The 14258-nt window shown below is 46.4% G+C and overlaps 1 protein-coding gene across 3 annotated transcripts in view; it reads right to left on the bottom strand.

Moving 5' to 3' along the window:
- Positions 1–14258, bottom strand: part of cicb (capicua transcriptional repressor b) — a 41133-nt gene that overhangs the window by 6734 nt on the left and 20141 nt on the right. For 2 of the 3 annotated variants that reach the window (XM_030370208.1, XM_030370209.1), the window contains exons 3-14: positions 9490–9639; positions 9190–9355; positions 8508–8619; positions 7797–7979; positions 7477–7609; positions 6283–6461; positions 5601–5739; positions 4632–4729; positions 3414–4431; positions 3178–3317; positions 2854–3014; positions 696–874 (exon numbers count right to left, since the gene is read on the bottom strand). In XM_030370208.1, the coding sequence (XP_030226068.1) occupies positions 696–874; positions 2854–3014; positions 3178–3317; positions 3414–4431; positions 4632–4729; positions 5601–5739; positions 6283–6461; positions 7477–7609; positions 7797–7979; positions 8508–8619; positions 9190–9355; positions 9490–9639 (2658 nt within the window). The remainder of the gene's footprint in view (positions 1–695; positions 875–2853; positions 3015–3177; positions 3318–3413; positions 4432–4631; positions 4730–5600; positions 5740–6282; positions 6462–7476; positions 7610–7796; positions 7980–8507; positions 8620–9189; positions 9356–9489; positions 9640–14258) is intronic. The other variant, XM_030370210.1, reaches the window with a different exon arrangement.

Here is a 14258-nt window from a genome sequence, read left to right as displayed (position 1 = left end):
TGACATTTAGGAAACATTGAATTAGATTTGTTTAATTTAAATTCCTCAATTGGTGATAGATTCAATTCCAAACAAGAAGCCCTCTATGTCTCTATGGTCGACAGATGAGAAAACCCTAGGCTATATAAATGTAAATGAAAGCGAGGTATGTAGTGCTGCCTGATTTATGTCTTACTCCTCATCCTCATCTTAAAAATATATCGGCATACACGCAGAATATGGAGTAAAGTGAAACATTTTTTTCAAAGTCACCCCATTTGAAGCAATCAATAAGACGTATGATAGATTAGTAATTCCTCTTGGCTTATAGGCCTAGCCTAGCCAATTAAGACAAACATATGAAATAGCAAGCTTATGCAGTTGAGAGACCATTGCTAGTCTTTACTCAAACATGCCTAGCAGCTTTATACTGGATTGTTAACGGGTTTCTTATGTTTGATAAAGAATGGTGAAAAAAGGTGATTGCAGACAGTTGCTTCCACCCTGTGGCAGAAGAGAGTGTAGCAGTTCATTGCACATTGGAAACAGACAGATGAGCTCTTACTTCCTTATCAAGGTTGCATTTGTTTGTTGATTGACGGTAAACTGCACTGTTGTCGGGAGAAGTATCAACAGTCTAATAAATGCATACTCTCTCCAACCCTGATAGGTCCCCGTTAATACAGGAGACTAAGAGCCACCTCCAGAGCACTGACCTGGCATCAGCGGCTGCACCGGGGGAGCGATGGCGGTGAAGCCCAGCGTTGCTATGGTCGAAGGGACATATGCAGATCCGGACGACGGCAGAGCCTGATGGCTGGGGGAGGAGCCTGTCGTCGTGGAGACTAAGGGCAAAGTGGAGGGGACCCCTGGAGTGGACTGCACATAGGTGATCCTACATTTATGATAGAGCGAGAGAGAGAAAAGGGGAAGCAGAGGAGGACATTTGAGCAATGGTAAAAGTCAAACATCACAGATCAGTTTCATTACTCCGTGTATTATACCTGAATCAGATATTCCTTGTCCTCAACAACTCTTGTGTGCTTTATTATACTATAATGTAGATATAGTGTTAGAATTGGTATCTATCTAGGTTTCCTTAATGCAAAAGTAAGTGAAAGAACCTGAACGACATCCAAGTTATTTAGTATTATTCATTGGAGTCAAACCTTCCACTCTCTGATTCTATGAGTCCCTGGCCAATCGAATCCAGAGAAACTAAAAAAAGCCAGGTACCATTTTGTAATGAAATGCAGCAAAACACAGATGAATTACAGAAACCCACCCTTAGTATCATAGAATGACCACGATTTTTACACCTATGCATAAACTGTTAAAAAGGTAGAAGTCTGAAAACAACCATATTAAAGTTAATTTAAGGGAGAACACACACACACACACACACACACACACACACACACACACACACACACACACACACACACACACACACACACACACACACACACACAACAGCAGACGAAACAGGAGGGGAGTGGTGAACAAGACTCTGAAAAAATGGAAAGAGGAAGAGACAACAAACTGCTGCATGAGGGGTCAGAGGGCGGTGTGCATCAGAGGCAGCAGCCTCAGATGAGTGTCTTTCTGTCTGTCTGTCTATCTATCAGTTGTACGTAGGCGGGGGCAGGCAGAGGCAGCGGGCCGACGACGGCAGTATGACTAACGGTGAACCAGCGGCTCCAGAACAGAGCTGAACCAATAGGACCAGTGATACACCACTGTGGTTTGAACCAGGCAGGCAGCGTCGGCCCCAACTCAGTCCTGAACAGACGTCGCTGTTCCAGGCTCCTACAGCCGGGGCCTATGGAGCTAGGCTCACGCTACCATGAGCCGACACAGGGTCCGGTCCTGCTGGTGACGTTCCTGCTCAGGCGTGGTACTGTACCACAAATGACCATCTCTTTAATGAAGATCTATTTAAACCTGCACTGTGCGTCTTCTTCAGTCCACCCTCGCTCATTTATTTTTGGTCCAAATGATTTGAAATTGAAAATATTAAAATCCCAATCCACCCACATATCAGTCAACCCTGTTATTGCTCATTCTCTAACATATAAAAGTCTCTAGAGTAGAATAACACGTAAAATACAATGAGATAAACTGATGAATAGAAGAACCTAAATAAAACGGCCATTACCAGTCCAGCCTGTAAGTGGATATTAATCACAATAGAGGTGTGTGTGTGTGTGTGGGGGGCACTATAGTAGGTGAATGCAGCTCAGAGTGGTCCCTTTAGTTGACCTTGTTGTGTTGATTTCCCCCTGCTTGGGGGTGGGCTCGGTGGGACCTTTCTCACGGCCGTTCACACAAACCGTTACCAGCCCTCTGTGAGCCGGGGTGTGTGCTTCCTGCTGGCGAGTGCTGACTGGACAGATGTAATGTGTGTGTCAGGGCTGGGCAAGCCCATGGGGATTCATATCAAGCTGTGCGTTTGTAAGGTTTAGTTTTGATTGAACGTTAGAAAATATGAAAACATAGTAATGTGAATATGATGACTAAGAAAGCTGAGATATTGCATCTAATACTCTAGTACTAATATAATAGGATCAGCTGTATTAAATTAATATGATTACAGCTCAAGAATCAAATGAATGTCAAACAACGTATTAAAGATGGACAGTGGGAGAAAACAGCAAACTATCATCCACTTTTAATAAGAATTAAACCCTACGATTATGCCCCACGTGAAATTGTGCAGCCCCTACGTGTATGTGTGTGTGTGTGTGTGTGTGTGTGTGTGTGTGTGTGTGTGTGTGTGTGTGTGTGTGTGTGTGTGTGTGTGTGTGTGTGTGTGTGTGTGTGTGTGTACGCGAGTGTGAGTGCATGTGCGTGTGTGTGTGCATTGTTCCCCACCTGGTGGAGGCAGGTGGCAGCAGCAGCGTCTGCGAGGGAGCTGACCCAGAGGCCATGACGGCAGCTGTACCCAGCGTCCCGGGGAAGGGGCTGGCAGGATGCACCGCTCCGCCCTGGGGGAGCTGGGCCTGGACCACAGGCATGGGAGCGATCTGGATAATCTGGAACAAAGACCCGGGGATGGCGGTGAGCGATGGCAGCACTCCATCGCTCGTCTAATGTGCATTTGGAATACGAACAGCGTGCCCAGAAGACTTTTAATGTTTGCCATGAATAAGGGAGTGTGTAATTAGCGTCTGTCCCAGCAGGCACATGCTCACTGACCTTGCTTCCTGCCTGTGCGCCGTTCTGGACAGGAAGGGGTGGGGCAACAATGGGGAACTGCTGGGCGGTGGCCGGCACAGTCCGCAGTGTTGCCATGGGAACCAGCATTTTGCCCTGGAGCCCCGGGGACTGGGTTTGCACTGGAGAAACAAAAGAACAATAAAAGAAGTCAGAGGAGCCCAAACATTTATAAGCTGAGGATGTATTTTATCATAATGCTCTGGAAAGGTTATCACCTCTGGCTCCAGGGCTGATCAGTCCCACGCCTTGGCTGGTCGTGTAGCCGGCCAGAGCACCTGAACCATGCTGCTTCCCATTGGCCAAGGACACGTGTGTGGGCGGGGCAGTGGGTAGGTTGAAGACACTGGTTGGCTGGCTGACGTGCTGGGGCGAACCCTTGGCGTTGGCAGGCAGGGTGGGAAGGATGTACTGCACCTGTGTGACGGCCTTGCCCCCGGGAGAGGTGAGGGAGGGGCCGGAGAGGAGGTGGGGCTGCAGCAGGGAGAGGGGCAGGGGCCCGTTGGTCTGGCTGTGCGGGGCTGCCAAGTGGCTCGTGGGAGGGGCCTGTTGTGGGGCCGCCTGGTGATGCTGGGGTGGGGAGATGAGCTGCACAGTGGGCTGAGCGGAAAACGCCCCTCCCAGCACCAGATTGGTCATGACCCCTCCAGGACCGACCGCTGCACCCACGGTGTGCGGTGAGGAGGAGGAGGGGGAGGAGTAGTACCCGCCGACCGCCGCCCCACTTCCTGCCCCGGAGCCAATCAGCAGCTGCTGCGGCTGCTGTTGCTGCAGATGTGGGGTCATGGACCTCCTGTCGTGGAGGGGGCCGGGGGAGGGGCCTAAATCACGAGGTTTGCTGGCGATGGGCACCGGCGAGCTGATCACGGGACGCACGACGTTGGTGACCACGGTGGAGGCCACCCTCACCGACCCCATGCCCACCATGGTGCTCAGGCCCAGGTGGCCGACCGTGGAGGCAGGGAGGCCCATGCCCGAGGTGCTGGATATGACCGAGTTACCACAGGAGGAGAGCAGGAGAGGAGCGGACGTCATGCCGCCTCCCTCTCCTCCTCCTCCTCTATATCCATCCTTACTCTCCCCATCTCCCGCCCTTCTCCGGCGGTCGGCGAGCCCCCCCGCCCCCAGCCGGCCCTCGTCGTGGCGTTTGGTTGCGGTGTAGGAGGAGAGGGAGACGCTCCTGCTGTGTGGCGTGGGTTGGAAGGAGGAGGAGCAGATGACCGGCGCAAACGCCCGCTGCGGAGAAGGAGAGACAAAAAGATCAAAATGAAATAAATAAATAAATAAATAAAAGGTTTTAACAACTCCATCTGGGCCCAATGAGGGATGAACCACTCCTTATCCTCTCCTCGTGTGTTGTTTCTGGATGATCAAACAAACAACAAAACACGGCGGGCTGCTTCTGTGCGAGTACTTCAGACAGTATAGTATTTCACCTTGCGCTCCCCCTCGTCTTCTGAACCGTTGTCACTGTCGCTGTCGGTCACTCGCTCCTTACACTTGAGGTCGATGGAGCTGGTGGGATAGGGGTCCTCTGTAGGAAGGAATTGCAAGGGCGATGGTTACACAAGGGATTTGAATGGGAGCCTTTATTAGCCAATCACAATGGAGCACACAGTCCATGGCAGAAAATATAAAAATAAGTGCACTCTAATTTATATTGGATTTCTTAAAAAGGGAACAGAAAGGAAGTAACCAGAGGAGCAGAGATTGCATTAGTTGAAATTCAATTTGTTGTGGATGTAATGTAGGGAGACTGTGCATAGCATAGAAGCACAGAAAGACATTTTCTGTTTCTTATGGTTCCCAAACATTGTGTGAAATATATTATCTCATTATTGCATCTAAATTAAAATGAGTCTGTTATTACTGTATATATGTACTTTTTTTCTATGGATGGATATACTTTGTATTGATCTTAATCAAAAATGTAATTGTCGCCATTGGCCAAAGCTACAGCTGTAGAGATTAAGGCAACAGCTGTAGCAACCCATGACTACGAACCATGGTGGAACATCAGTCCTTTTATCTCTGAGGTCACATTTTCACCTGCATATTGATGACCATTTCCAAGATCCTGGTGGGTGACTTTTTTTATTGTTACTATTCTCCAAAGAAACTAAGAGACCACATGATTAAAATGATCGTATTTTTGTTTATTAAAATGAAAAACTTAATAGTGACTGCACACGTCAAGTGACAATATAGACTTTGTATGCTGGACAAGAGGCCGGGAAGCGGCGGTGTTTTCTACATTATGACATCAAATCTTTTTTTAGGACACTCGGAGATGCTCAATGTATTTATTTATAACCCGGCACAAGGAAGGGGCGGGCAGACACACAGCCTTCTGGGAGTCCTGCTCTCCACTCTAACGGGCACTGTGTATAGCTACAACTTCTCACCAATGACATCGTCATCGCCTTCCTCTTCACAGATGACCATGCGCTCTTCGTCGCTGGTCATGTCCTCGCTAACCCCCCGCTGGGCCCGGGACTGAGGCGGGGGCCGGCCCGAGAATTGTCCCGCTCCGTCGCCACACATCTGAAGGAAGGTAGAGTCTGTCTGTAGCAGGGCCACTCATGAACCACCACAAAGAACAACAACAGGGATGCACGGGTTTATCGGCCAGACGGGAAAGCCTGATGTTCACGCTATCTGGACATCGGCAAATATGATGACATTCAAAAATGGCTGTGGCCAATGTTTATCTGCTGTGTCACATACATTTTGAATTATATATTTCAGTAAGGTTATATTAACAAAACCGAAAAAGCAACGGTATCGGCCAATTTATTTATTTTTTCGGCCCACAATTTCACAAACACTCAAAAGTACTTAAATTAATTGTATTACTCCTGTGTGTAGAAGTTCATAAAACATTGCGGTTGGTTTTAATATTTTCAAAATACAATGAAGCTTAGTTAATGTACTGCTATGTGAAGAGAAACGTTTTTAGAGAAAGGACTGACAAAACCAAAAAGCCAGCCCTTTTTGCAATCATTAAGCCCCTGAAAGACAAACCTATGTATTTTGCTGCATCACTAACAGTGTGAATAGTGATGAGTTCCCCCAGCCCTGTTGTACCTGCGCCAGCTCAGCCAGTGCCTGTGTGTTGCCCCTCTCTCCCCGCTCCAGGCTGTGCATGGCACTCTGTGAGAAGGCTCGGGGGCGGGTCAGCTGGCCCACGTGACCTTCTCCTGCGCTCCGCTCGGACACGCCCACCAGACCCGGCCCTGCCCCTTTCAGCTCCACTGAATGAGGCTCTATAACCAGGCACAGAGGAACAGTTTGATAAAACACCGTGGGAAACCGGGGCAAAGTAGGGATGCCTCTAGTGCGAGAGCATTCTGTGTACGCGTGTGTATTAGGGGTGTAACGGTACACTGAAGTCACGGTTCCGTTCATACCTCGGTTCAGACATCACGGTTCGGTATGAGTTCGGTACAATGAAGGGAAATAAAAAACAAAAATGCAGAAGAAATTCTTTTTTTATTGTCTCAGGTTGTACCACCTAGTGTCATACAGTCTCTCGCTGCAACCGCCTGAACTGTGTAATCTAAGATGTAAACAGTAAACAATAAGTACCCCACATAACCTCCAGACTCCATCCGTAACTTGTAAACAAAATAAGAAAGAAATAAGAAAATTTAGCATGTCTTATTTATGAAAGTGCAAGGTACACAGAATTTCCCCCCCGAGGGTACGGGTCGGATCGGGGCGGCTTGGTGAAGTAGTGAAGGTGCATTTCGGCGCAGCTCAGTTACGGCTCGCATTTCCACCGACGACAGTACCATTTTGGTAGGGGGGGGTTAGCATTGTGACCTCATAGCAGCCTGACACAGTGTAGCGTGCTAATAAATCCAAGGAAAAAGAAGAACGCGCACAATGAACAAAGATCAACAATGTAGGACGTCCAAGAAGGACGGCAAACTTTTGTGCGACATTTCTGCAATAAGCGAAGCTTTCGCCGTTGTCCAGAAATACCTCTCGGATAATGTGTTTGTTTATTATCCCCCTGTCCCACGGAAGTGCTATTCTGTCGACCAATCAACGGACGGCTTGTGTAGCTCGAACTTGCCGGCACCCTTTCAGGCGTCTCAGTTGTCAAACATTAGTTCGGCATTACATTAATTCGAACGCCAGTTTTATTTCCTTTCATACCGTGTATTCTCTGTGTAAATCCATGCGAACCGTGACGTCCGTACCGATTCGCTACGAATCCATGTATCGTTGCACCCCTAGTGTGTATGTGTATGGAGGATTGTGGGTGAGACTGACCTGTGGTCTCAGACATGGACCTCTCTCTGGCGTCCTTACCGCTAGGGATGCCGCGGCCCTCAGAGCTGGACTTCTTCCTGTCTTTGTTGCACCACTTCCAGTCTGGATGGGCCTTGAAATGGGCCTCTTTAACCTGGGAACGGGCCGTTTGGGTAAATGCCGCTTTAGAAAAGACAGGATATTCTGAACCTGCCATCAGGGGAGGCAGGATAGTCTAGTGTGGGGACAGAACAGTCTCCAGTCTGCTAAAGGCCTATATATTACTAGTAATACTGCTGATTGGCTCTGTATATTTTGGATGCGCATCTGTGCCTGCGTACCTGGAAGGCCAGGTCGTGGTACTTCTGCTTCTCTTTGGGCCCCAGCGCGTACCACCACTCCCCTAGGATCTTGCTGACGGTGCGGTTGTCCTGGTTGGGGTGCCGCTGGTGCACCAGCGCCCGGTGACGCTTGCTGAAGATCATGAAGGCATTCATGGGCCGCCGTATGTGGTCCTTCTCCCTCTGAGAGGATAGAGAGCATTGTGTAGTGCTTAGGGTGTTTGACTCCCAGCCGAAGATGTATCTGGGTTTAAACCCAATGTCCACAGTCTACATGTAGTGTTCCTTGAGCAATGCCCAAACCCTAAAATATGCCTAAAATGTATTAACCTCTTAAGCTCCAGCCTATTTTTTATTTTCTAATTAATATGCTTGGTGTTTGAGTTGTGTTTAGCAGAGTTTTTCATGTTTAATTTGATATGACTATATCTACAGAATACGGGCAGTGTTGTATGCCTTTTGCTGCGAGAGTGATCACGGCCTTCCCAAATCTGGGGACCCTCAAGTTTAAGATAAATTATAAGTAAGTAATTAATTAATGAGCCGGTGTTCATTAATAACATGTTTCGTAATAGATTAACTGTAAATTGCTTCAGATAAAAGTGTCTGTAAAATGATTAAATAGTAAATTCTGCACACAAAACCAAGCCTACACATTGGTTTACTAGTGATGTAGTGATGAGAAGTATAGATGTGGAGTCCGGGGCGTACCTTCCCAGGACTGCTCTTGTCCCCATCTTTGGGCAGCGCGCTGAGGGACTGAGTGCGTCTCTTCACCGGTACAGCCAAAAGGGGCGGGTCCGGCAGGACTCCCGGGAGGAACCTGGAAGAGGGAGAAAATACATTACACAAGACACTGAAGATCATTACACAAAAATAACTGGTTGACAACAAAACGCATTAACCACGTACAACCATGGAGCCCCAGATACTGAATGTTCTGCTTGCTCCTTCTGGATGTTAATATTCGCCGTTTTCCATTTTGATATATGCCAGAACTACCGGTTAGTCTACGGCTCAGGGCCCTGGCAGTTGGTTCCTTGTGAAACACAGATCAGCAGATTGAGCAGCGCCTCCAAGTCAATAACTGGCAGCCTGACCACTGCCTTTCATATTGTCATAAAGAGAAGGAATGCTTTAGTTCCCGTTATCGCCGCTCTAGCCGTAAGCTACGCTGCCAAATTTAGAACAAGCCTACAAAAATATCCCACACATTTTCCTTTTTCAAAATAAATATCTATCAAAGTCTGATGTTGAGCAACCCACAACTTCTCTAACGCACCGACACCAACGAAGAGGAACTGAACAATGGAAAACCGTGAAACTTTGCGAACATAACAGTGGTCTCAGGCATGTCTAATACACTACAAATACAACAGTAGGTTTGGCTTACGGGTCATCCACGTCACTTTCGGTCTCGCTGTCGGGCCGCTCCGCCTCCTTCTCCCTCTCTGGAGCTGGCTCGTCCACCGAGGGGAGAGGCCGCGACTGGGGACCCCTCTCCACGGTCATGGGTACCTCCGCAGGCTCCTGTAACACCACCGGCATCCCTTGGCATTCTGAGGTAAATCACATGTATATGGCATAGAGCATTGGTAACGATCAATGGGAAACACACAAAAACGCATTCCATCTTTAAAAATCATGAAGACAACTGGTGTAAAACAATTGAACAGTAAAACAGTTTGTTTACCTGACTTTAGACTTGCTGCTTGAGGGTGATTGATTGGTTGTTGGCCCTCTCCTGACTGAGCAAACGCATCTGATTGGGTTGGTGCCAGGAAAGGGACCAATGAATGCCAGGGGAACACAGGAACAGACCGTGGCTCCACATTGGTCCACACTGTAGAGACAGGATTTTTCAATATAAATGCAATGCCTGGCAATATTTGACATGGTGCTATCTTGGGGAAATAAATAAATAATGAATACGATAAATTGTAAACCCATAAATACGGTTACACTGACCAAACATGCTCAATCCTTGACGCAGATATTGAGGATTCTCTGAAGAAAACATGGTCGAAGCAAAGTCTTGCTGCTGCTTATAATAAAAAAAGATGTCCCTTCTTGGAAGGGATGATACTTCAACGAAAAGTTTGATCTGATTCTGAGAAAATACTAAGTGGACCGCGGTTGATGCATCAGCTGTTTCCCTTCAGTTTGCGATCATCATTCACATTATTCACTGCATTATTCCAGTTGTTTGTCGAAGTGCAGTCGTTATTTATAGTTGGACATCACTACGATTTTATGACGCAGGGATTCCATCTCTTTCCTTCTCGGAGAACACCGCAGTTTGATAATTCGAACAGAATAATCAAATATCCATGGGCAAAATATACTACAAAATGATTACATTTGTATATTGAGCAAAATTAAAACGGAATTGATTAGACAAAGTAGAAAATGACTGATCAAGGCAAGATTCCGCCTTGGTCTAATTACCCCCGATGCCCTCTCACTGTTTGTTTACATCGGCGCATTAGAATGGCGCCGAATTGGTTAACAAGGCCTCGCTCTCGTCCCCGGCCTGGATTAAAACACGGATCCGTAAACTACGCATCTATCTTTGGAGACACGTTAGATCTGTAGATCAATGAAACCGGTGCTGTGATTACGTGATCTCAGAAGATCATAACACTCTAAAACAACCCCCCCTGTGGAATGATCTAGTTCAAAAGGCAGACGTAGCAGGACAACCGTGACTATCGAGCTAGAGAGGCAATAGGCAGATGTGGGCTATGATTGACATATGTCGCTAACTGAGACACATTGAGGACTTCATGTCCGAGAGGGCTCTGCTAATATAACACCGGGGTCTGTCAGTGTTGGTTCACATAATTCACACCGGCCAGTTTAGCTGCCCCTTGCATCAACCAGAGCTCCCAGTATACAGGTCCAGACCCTCGGGAACGCCCCTGGTCCTGCACCCTTCGCTCACAAACAGCCAAAAGAAACGCAACTGTTCTCATGTTCTCCACAACGACGATTATTCACGTGTATTCAGCACAAACAACGTGTCTGTTTAAAAGAGAACAGCCTTTCTTAATCAAATCGCCAAACAAATACATATGCCATTTGCGGTGGTTTCCATCCCTGACATGAAATATGCACACCTGCCTGTACCGACACACTAGTGATCAACACCACGTTAACTTAAGGGCAGAGATGCGGGTATCACGTCTGTTGTTAAATTAGGTACATCCGCTACCTAAACCGTCAAACGATGACTACAAATCTGTCAAGGATCGTCCATAAGTTGTCCACTATTACGAGCTAAACTCGGGCTAGGCAGCCTCACGTTAGCTAGCCCCTGATGGACTACAACGCGGAGCAGCAGCGACGATGATGGATCCCCTCGGCTCCGGTCCGCGGAGAGGAGATATCAAGTCTGCTTCATCCAACTCCGCTCCAGTTGTCAACGAGGACAATAAACAAAATGCCCAACCGGAGCTGTTTGAAGCGGATTTCAACCCCGAATGATTGGCATCTAATACTCAGTGATTAAAAGCAACAGCAGCAGCAGCGAGCGGCTCGTGAGGTCCGTCTGCAGCAGGTTAGCTCGAGCCACTCCGGGCTGCGTCCTCCTCCCCCTACGAGGCAGCGCGCACCATCAGCCTCGATTAGTTCTCGTGGTGGAGGCCTTTTCGCGTGGAAATGTCCTCGTTTAACATCTTCGGAGAAAGGCTCAAGTTTACTGAGTTGTTTTTTTCCCTTTTGAAAACCTAAGCTCTTCCTTTCTTTTTTTCCCTCCCTCTTCCTCCTGTTGTAAACTAGGCTGCTTGCCCCCCTTCCAAGTCTGTCAACCTCGCCCAACCGTGTCCCGCCCCTTTCGGTGGATTTAGGCATCAGCATTGGCCGAAGCAACAACCAGTCATCGGAGTGCCAGGGTTACTGATTGGGTAGAGTATGCAGAGGAATGTCAGTCATATGCAAATGTTCTAATCTTGATAGTCAGCGTAACAGCAAAAGCAAAAACACAAGGCATCATTAAATGACAAACACCATTTTGTGTGCCTTGTAAATTGTCTTTTTACTATACGTACTTCTTAAAGTATGCTGTCACTTATCAACTGGTAAAAAGTTCGTAGTATAACTACATGGCTTTATGAACACGCGAATCAAACGCCGGCGGTCAGATGTAGGGCAACCAATGACCTGACAAGTTACACGAAGTCCCTCCCTTGGGACGGGCAACAGCCATGGGGCCAAGATCCAGGTGTAGTACTCAAAATAGCCATCGTATGAAGGGGGCGCACTTAAGCTTACATGGTGGTCACGTATATTCTTCTGTAACAAACTCGGCAATTGAATGTTGGCTATAGGGATTTTGTGAGTGACTATCTTTGGCTACTTTCTCTAAGGGATGGATCGACCCTGTAATTTAATCGAAGTTTGAGTAAACTCGAAATGGCTTTTAGTTAAGAATCTGAAAAAAAGATTGTGAATGTGTCCTCTCTTTTGATCACTCCCCCCCTGGGTTGCTCCTAAACTGTGAGTGAGAAAGTAAGTAATGCCACTTGCTTTAGGTCAGTAAATCCAATTATTCTTAATAATGCTACTCTCCCATCACCGGATGTCACCACTACCACATATGCAATTTGTATTGAGACCCGCCAGAAACTAGACAAAAGAGAAATGAGAGCAGGCAAGGGAGGCTGTCTTGAAAGAGAAGGAAAATGGGTGGAACGGGATAAGAGGAGAGGACCAGAGGGTAAAAATAGAACGAGAGTCATTCTGTGATTCAGAAGAGGGAGGGACGGGGATGGGGGTGGACGGAGAGAAAACAACTTGTGAAAACAGAACTTCTCTTATGTGACCATGGTAGCGATGTCAACTGAAACAACGGATAGTAAAGACATTTAAGGTTGGACAGAAAACCGCCCCTATACCTGCCACAGCTGGTATCTTGCTGGACATTGTGTGTGTGCGTGCGTGCGTGTGTGTTGTTGTCGCAACATATCCTGCACCAGAACTCTCTCCACTGTCAATCCGTGAGGCACAGAACTGGGAGGGGTAACCACCGTGGCCCCCAGCGGCTCTTAGGGAGTTGGGACACTGGCCAATAAGGTCACAGCAGGTTCCTCTGGCAGATGTGGTCCTAGTAAAGGGCCTCTTAACCCCTCAGTCCCATAAATCATCACCTTGGGTGTAGATTTGCAGAGAATAACTGACGAGGAAATTGACATTATGATAGCAAATAGTTAGTAGGAAATCGTAAATATAGTAAGTTAAAATACGCATATTTCTAAGTGATTGTGATATTCTCAGTCATTGTCAGGCTGTATTCTACCGTGCACCCCCTCATCCCTACCCACACATACACACACCCACATAGCAACTCCTCTGCCATCCTAGCTCTCTCTTTGTTGGCATGATATTGACATGAGTGAGTTTCCACTGGAACCATGCAGAAGTGAGAAGAGCTGTAAATGATATTTTTTGATCATCTAGAGTTAAAGAAAAGACCATAGTGTATATGATCGAGAGAGGGTTGTCCCACACAGAATGGCCCAGTAACGCAGAATGGTAAAAAACTTTTTTAATTGTTTTCAAAGTCCATATATCGTTCCAAAACTGCTCAGTCTTGAAGTACAACCTAATGCCATCCATTATCTTTCAATAACAAGCTCACAAAATGGATGCCTCCTTTATTCTTTTTCCTATCTTCAATGTATGTTGAAGATATATATCCTTTTCCTTGTCATATGTACTTAATAATATGTACTTAATCCAATGGAATATATCCTGTGTGCTATATCCTGTGTGCTATACCCTGTGTTCCATATCCTTTTTGCTATGTCATATGTGATATGTCCTATGTGCCATGTCCTATTTGCTATGTCATGTGATATGGCCTATGCACTTTATCATAAGCATATAACATATGTGCAATTTAATAAGTGAAAGGTAATTTACACTATAACTATAACTATGTCCTACATCCTATAGTCTATATCTCATTTTCTATGTTGTATGATATGTCTTGTATTCTATATCCTATGTGATATATCCTATGTTATATATCCTATGTTAAAAAGCCTATGTGATATATCCAATGTTCTAAATCCTATATTATATATCCTATGCGACATATCCTATGTTATACATCCTATGTGATATATTGTATGTTATACATCCTATGTGATATATTGTATGTTATATATCCTATGTGATATATTGTATGTTATATATCCTATCAGAGAAAATCCTATGTTATATATCCTGTGGGATAAATCGGATGTTCTGTTTCCTGGGATATGACCTTTGCACTATAACCTATGTTCTATATTAGCTAAATCAATGATCTGTATCCTATGAGGAATGTCCTACTTGCTATGTAGATTGTTCTGTGATGTTACCTAATGCATTATGGTGACCCCTTTCAGCCTGTGCTGGGCGGATTGGGAGGGAGCAGATATGTTGGATGAGCGATGGCTGTGATCATCTGAGAGCTTA

Source organism: Gadus morhua, chromosome 11 (genome assembly GCF_902167405.1).
Source record: "Gadus morhua chromosome 11, gadMor3.0, whole genome shotgun sequence".
Classification (NCBI taxonomy): domain Eukaryota; kingdom Metazoa; phylum Chordata; class Actinopteri; order Gadiformes; family Gadidae; genus Gadus; species Gadus morhua.
Note: the sequence above shows the minus strand (reverse complement) of the source record. Positions and strands in the feature narration are given on the sequence as shown.